The 7,110-nt window shown below is 32.6% G+C and overlaps 1 protein-coding gene across 5 annotated transcripts in view; it reads left to right on the top strand.

Moving 5' to 3' along the window:
• The window catches only part of KLHL13 (kelch-like family member 13), a 210,248-nt gene that overhangs the window by 173,281 nt on the left and 29,857 nt on the right, over window positions 1-7,110 (top strand). For all 5 annotated transcript variants that reach the window (XM_012653528.1, XM_012653529.1, XM_012653525.1 and 2 more), the window contains 2 exons: window positions 556-688; window positions 1,240-1,436. In XM_012653528.1, coding sequence (XP_012508982.1) covers window positions 556-688; window positions 1,240-1,436 — 330 coding nt within the window. The remainder of the gene's footprint in view (window positions 1-555; window positions 689-1,239; window positions 1,437-7,110) is intronic.

A 7,110-nucleotide genomic window follows, 5' to 3' on the forward strand; every position in this document is an offset into this window, starting at 1 on the left:
AGCACCATATCTAATTCTCAAAGAGATGGAACAATTCAACTGTTAGAAAGAACTCCTATCTTGCACTCAGTATAGATGTTCTCTACTTTTCTTTTTCCCCCCCAAAAAAAAGAAAGAAAAAGAAAAACCAAAACCAAGATGTGTTAGTAAAATACTACAAAAGGACTATTAAAATATTATCATGGAAATGAACATTGGACAGTCTAATGCCCTCATTGTGCAGATGGGGAAACAGAGGTGCACATGGTAATTTTTTTTTTCAAAATAAGGTAAAAGTTGATGATTGTGTAAATAAGTGAATGTACATACTCTTGCCTTATTTGTTCTTAATCCAAATTAGTCTTAATTTTATTTTATTCCTACAGTGAAAGAAATATACATTGTCACATATCAAGAATGCTATTCGCTTATTTTTTCTTTTCCTAAGTAATTATTCTGTTGGCTTTATGTCCCAAATATGTCATACTACATTAATATGTAAACAGAATGTCAGCATGCAGAAATTTCTAACTTCATTTTCCTTAATTAGTGGCCCAACTCATGTTCTTATTGTAGGGCTTTGACCAGCTTCGACTTGAAGGATTGCTTTGTGATGTGACCCTGATGCCAGGTGACACAGATGATGCCTTCCCTGTGCATAGAGTCATGATGGCGTCTGCTAGTGATTACTTCAAGGCTATGTTCACAGGTAGTTTGCCTTTTTAAACTCTGCAACCACATTAAAACAGTATGAACAATATGTGTTTAAATCTTATTTCTAACATGAAATTCGGTTCTTATGGTCTGTGCCTTTACAAGAGGAAGCAGTTTTAAAAGGAATATACAACAGTCCTTCATATGGTTGTGGATATCGCTGTTATAACATGGGAAATTGATGCACTTTTTTTCATACTGTCCATCTTTATTTCACAGCTTTTCTTTTTCAAACTCATATCTGAACGGGCCATCAGAGACTCTGTGTCCCGCTAATACAATCTTTAATCCATCAAAAGATAAGAAGTGACAGGAGAACATTTTGGAAGTGCTTGTATCATATATGACCTCCATTAGTGTAGAGATAATCCTTTTTAAGTACTCTCTTTTAACTGTAAAATATGCAGAAGACTGGCTCTGTTATGAATTCTTACACAGAATAAGACTTTTCCTAGATTTTGTTGCATCTAATTAGCAGCAGAAGTGAGTTTGACCTTAATTATTCACCTTCATTTAATTGAATGTTTTTTTTTTTGTTTGTTTAAGGTGGAATGAAAGAACAAGATTTAATGTGCATTAAGCTTCATGGTGTGAGCAAAGTTGGTCTAAGGAAAATTATTGATTTCATTTATACTGCAAAGCTTTCTCTTAACATGGACAACCTTCAAGACACGCTGGAAGCTGCTAGCTTTCTGCAAATTCTGCCAGTTTTGGACTTCTGTAAAGTATTTCTCATATCTGGGGTAAGATATTTTCAAACCTGATTTTTCCTGTGATAGACTCTGATGTAGCCTGCTTAGGGTAGGACTCATGAAATCTGTTGTGTAGACATATGAAACTCTCACCATTAGAGAGAGGTGTTATATAGTAAGTAGTCTGGAAAGAAGATGAAATTAAAACAGGTGCATTTACAAAGTGGAATCATTTAATCAAGCTTTGTGTGTAATCAGATGATATTAGATACTAACAGTGTTTGATAAAGATACATACTTTAACTTGTTTGATACTGTTATATACCATAATCTGGTTTTATTCACCTTAATGATCTTGTACAAACAGGCTTCTTAAATGAAATTCAATGGAAAAGTAACCTGAGCTTCTAGAAGTCTTTTAAAAAGGATTGGTTATTTTTTTCTTCCTTTAACATGGGCACTAGATCTTAAGAATTAACACCTATGTGCAGACCTGTAAGGATATAAGTGTTGATTCCATAGAAACATATTATCCACTTAATAGTGTTTAGCCTTTTTTAATAGACAAGAGAGGACATATACACCTACCAATCACTGAAGTACTTTGCGGTCACCCAGTTCCTGAAGACAGTATTTTATTTTCGTTATGACCCTTAAATTTTACTTCTGGGAAACTAAATGCCTGGGGTGTACAGAAACATTGCCAAGATTTCCTGAACTCCTGAAACTTGCTTTTCTGATTAAAAATTTTGGCAATAGTAATTTTGATTTATTTTCTAACTCATCATGTTGATGGATAGTATGTTTTTCTGTAATTGATTTAACTCATATCAATTGTAACATTGGCAAATAATTGCTGTTAGGCCTTTAAAAACTTACATATTTTGAACATAGAACCTTCTTTAAAACACTCTTTCAAGAGAAGATGTCTTTAATTATTTTATTAATAAGGTATTCCTTATCTTACAAAGTCAACCAATAAGTAATTTAACTGGACTATTGAGAGCATGTTTTTGTATGTTTGTTTCTATTTTAAAGTACTTTACTATCTCACAATTACTTGTAAATTTTTAAACTAACTGCTACTTTTAAGGGTTTTATGAGAGCATGGTATTGTATCGTTGGCTTGTATTGTCTTCTTTATTGCCTAAGTGAAGTTTGTTAATTTCCCATGCTAGTTGTTGCTTCCATTACAGAATCCGGGCGCTAAAAAAAAAAAAAATTTCATTTTAATTTAATCATACAAGGCCCATCCCCTCAAGAGCTATTAGCATCTTTTCTCTAGTTATGTCACTGATATCATATAACAACTTCATTTCAAGGAAAAATGAATTGTATTGAATGTATTTTTTTTTATTTCAGCATATTATGGGGATACAGACGTTTAGGTTATGTATGTTGCCCTTGTCCCCCCTCCCCCCCTAAGTCCGAGTGTATTGAATGTATTTTTTAAAATGTCTTAAGTCTAGTATTTAATTTAGTAGTAACACTTAAAGTTTATGTTTATAGACTCTTAACGTTGCTTTACACTGATCTTAGCAACACATGGTCATCCCGAGCCAAACTGGGGAAAATGCCAAGATTTCTTTGGAAATATTCGCTAACGAGAGGCATTGTTTACCTGTTCTCTAATGAAGAGGTTTAGTACAACTTCAGACATTGATTTTGATCAGTTTTTTTTTTTTTACCTGAAAGAGAAGACCAAACTGGTTAATGTACAATATATAAAATGTTATAATAGTATATTATTGTCAAAATAATAGAAAAGAACTCTGTTCTAGATAACTCTATTTGAAACAATTTTATTTGAAGATGACATCACAGTAATTTTATAATATTGACAAATTTCCAGTAATTGGAATGTTGGTTCCTTAACCTATTTGAAACATCTATTATAACTGTCTGTTTTAACCTTTTGGAAATTTCTTCATGTTTGTAAACACATAATATTGTCTTAAAGATTATGTTCTTCATTCCTTGTGCCCCCTGCAGACATCCTAAAACCCACTTCTAATGGAGAAGAGGCTTCTCTCTGGGAAAGCTTACTTGTGGTATAGTTTACTCCTACCTCTCTCTGTTTTAGAACTTTCTTGCCTATGAACTTTTAGGAAATACTTCTTTTATTAGCATCATTCTACTTTACTTGTGCTTCATTGTGTTTGCAAAGGATATGTTTCTGTGATTTTACAGTGGAAATCTCCCCTGTCAGACTCGATGGTAATTTTTGAGAAAATTTGGTAGGTTATTAGTTCTAGGAACATGGAAAATCCAACTTTTCCTTCGTCTTTGTTTCATGCATTTTGTTTCTTATTTAAGCCTATGTACAGCCTTGCTCTATTTACTTCCTCTTTCCTTCTCAGCAATCAAATGAAACAGGAAAAACAGTAGTCCTTGTGCCTTTTCTACTTATAAGAACTGAACATTTCAAGATACTATAAGTATATTTCAAAGCAGGATTTTTTTTAGTTCTCCCATGAGCTAAGTTATTACAGAACATTTTTAAATATAAGGTTCTCATGTTTTAAGAACTGTGTGCTGAAATCAAATGTTTTAGAGGAAATAGGTTTTATATTCTTAATGATATAGTGAGATCATAGCTCACATAACAAAAACACTACTTGGGTTTGATATGTTAGAAAGAAAAATTCCCTTCTCATACAATTCTACCTTATTCTTTTTAAAATTTTTTTTATTTCAGCATATTACAGGGGTACAAATGTTTAGGTTACATATATTGCCTTTGCCCCACCATTTGTGTGGGTGAAGAAGAGCAGTGATATATAAAATACAAATCAGTAAATAACCCAGAAAACATTTATGTATTAGTTTTGAATGATATTAAAGCCACACTTGCCTTTGGTGGAATAGAGACTTCAATTTTCTATATAGAGCATCAGGCTTAATGGAACAAGAACTAACCCGCCTCCTATCTTCGCCATCCTTTGCAGTAATAGTTTTCTCTAAGGGTGGTAATTAGTATTATAGTTTATAGGATTTGACATTTTGGGTCTTGCTATGTTATTTTCTTGGTAGTTATGGAAAAAATGACAATGAAATGAATACAAAAGGCTGACAGTGAAGGACAGATATAAAGCAGAGTAGGTAACAAATTCTGAAAAACTAAAATCACTTTTATATACTATGAGGATAATGGAAAATTGCCTTTGTTTAGTCGTACCTATAAAAGTTACACTGGTTTTTGTCCTTAGATGTTGCATAACTATGACATGTTAAATACTGTGCACCCCTTCCCTAGTTTACAAACAAGTTACAGTTAAATTTTTTATCTTTAGAGGGTACATACGTATTTGTTTGCAATTTGAAATTTTTAACATCTAGCATTTGCCACACAAAATTATTATTACGGAGGATTACAGGCTAGTCCACAAAGCAAACCCAATTTAACATTAGGTTGCTGAAATAGGACATTTGTGATTGAACAGGAAATATTACATTTTAAATATACAAATATACAGAATAAAAAAACAGAATAATGGTTTCTTTCTCACCTTTGTCTTTATTTTTGTATAAAGCATTTTACATCAGGGAATGAAGATGCCATTGGGCTTTAGACTTGGTGATATTCTTTCTTTAAAGTTATGTTTTTCCCCCCTTGACACAGATATATTACTGGTTCTACATGCACATTTTTAAATCAGTGATGGGGTGGTGAGCTCAAAATGAAGTGGAGAGAAATTTTATTGAGGTAACTAGAGATAACGAAGAGTTGGAGACAGAAAATAAAGAGGTATATATGTAGGAGAGAGGCAAAAGGCAGAGGAAAAGGGAGAACATGATTCTGTCAAGAGAAAAATGAAAAGAATCAGAAGAAGCCATTGGAAAAGACTTACTTTTGCTTTGGGGACATTCTTCTTGATGTGTGGATTTCCTGTATAGTACATTTATTTCACATTCTTTATTTAATCTAAATTAGACTTATCCATAAAGATTATCAGACATGTCTTTTAAGATAATTTTTTTCACCTTTGAGGAGATTTAATACAAGTTAGGGAAAAAGCTGTATAGATGATGAGAGTTGACAATGAATCAAAATTATTTCCTTCTCCACCAAACCAATATTGACCTCCTTATTGCCAAGGCTAATACTGAGCTAATACCACCCAGATGGTCATACCAGTTGTTTATGGTCAGGTATCTATTCTGATTAGTTGATACCCATTCTGTTCTAGATGTTAAAATTCTAAATATCATCCTGCTTATAACCTTGACCACCCCTTTTTGCCTAACTGCCATATGGGACTCTCTGTGGGAAGAAGAGGCCTAGCCTAGGACCAAGGCACTTCGGCTTCACAAAAACCACGGTAATAACTAACTTTGCATGCAATAAAAGAAGTGCATTCAGAGTGCAAAGAAACAGAGAATTGAATTCTCCATTGTGGAGACACCATCAGCATTCACCTAAAATGACATTTAAAAACTGAAGAGAGAGACAGAGAGAGAGAGAGAGAGAAAGGGAGAGAGCGAATGCAGGAGAGAGAGAATGCGTGTGAGAGCACATTTGTTTTTAAATCATCTCTTTGTTCTTCTTACCAGAAGGTCCCTTCCTTGTGTCTTGTGATGTTCTCACCTGTGGAAGGAGGCTTGAGAGAAGATGCTTGTACATCCTTTGCTGGCCAAGGAAGCTTATTTGATTCCTTCCTAGTCTGTTTCTGTGGACATGCTTTCATTTTACTGCATTAGTTGTGCTAGATGTCAGGCTGGTTTTTGCATTTCTCTTGGGAGTACAAAAGCACATACAAATTTTTTTTTCTTAACAGGCTTTTTTTTTGGTATAAAACACCAATCTTTAACAAAAAGTCCAAGATTTCTGATGAAATCTGCTATTAAAATATCAAATTATGTTAATGATAGTGTGGTACATCAGGTATAATTTGAACAGTATAGCAGCAGTGAGTACCAATATGTTAATGCGAATACCACTTGCAAAATTATGGTGTTGAAACTGCCTTTAGGATGACCGTGAAGGTTGTTTGGCTGTAATAGAATAATTTATAACAGTTTATATCAAGGATGCTTAAATGAGCACTTGATTATCTTAAAAACAATTTTATCAGTTTCCATACATGTTTGATGAATTTTGTCCTTTTTTTGATGCTCTATCCTTTTAAATGCTAATATAATTATTTGGATTAATTTTTTTTCCATAAAGCATTAATATATTTTAATGAGAAAACAAAAACAAATCTTAGTCTCATGTTTCTATCCAAAGACACTCAAAATTAGTTTTTTGGATTAATTTTTATTATAACTCTTTTTAAGTATATCATCTTTGGAATTTTGGCCAGGTTTCAGATGAAACAAGATGAATTCAGATGGAATTAGAGTTCCTTATTCTTAGGAATTTTAAAAACAAACTTTAAACTTCATATTTTATATTTTCAAAGTGCAATATATTCTATTACATACATAAATTGCATTATATATTATGTTACTACAGGTATCCATGTTTTAATACTACCTAGGCTAAATGTTTGGAGATCTGCTAGCTGAGGCATTTTTAAGAAACATAACTGAGAAGTGCATTGAAATGAACCATAATAGAATAATCTCGTATTTCTCCAAAAATTGTTTACTATTATTTTGTCAGTTTGGGCCTGCTTATATTGTTAACTATTATTGTAGGCTTTGCTTCTTTAATCCCAATATTCTATGATTAATTTTTAATCTCTTATTACATATACTCGATAAGAATTAATTTCCTTTA

This window comes from Propithecus coquereli, unplaced genomic scaffold, assembly GCF_000956105.1.
Source record: "Propithecus coquereli isolate 6110/MARCELLA unplaced genomic scaffold, Pcoq_1.0 Scaffold422, whole genome shotgun sequence".
In the NCBI taxonomy this organism is placed as follows: Eukaryota; Metazoa; Chordata; class Mammalia; order Primates; family Indriidae; genus Propithecus; species Propithecus coquereli.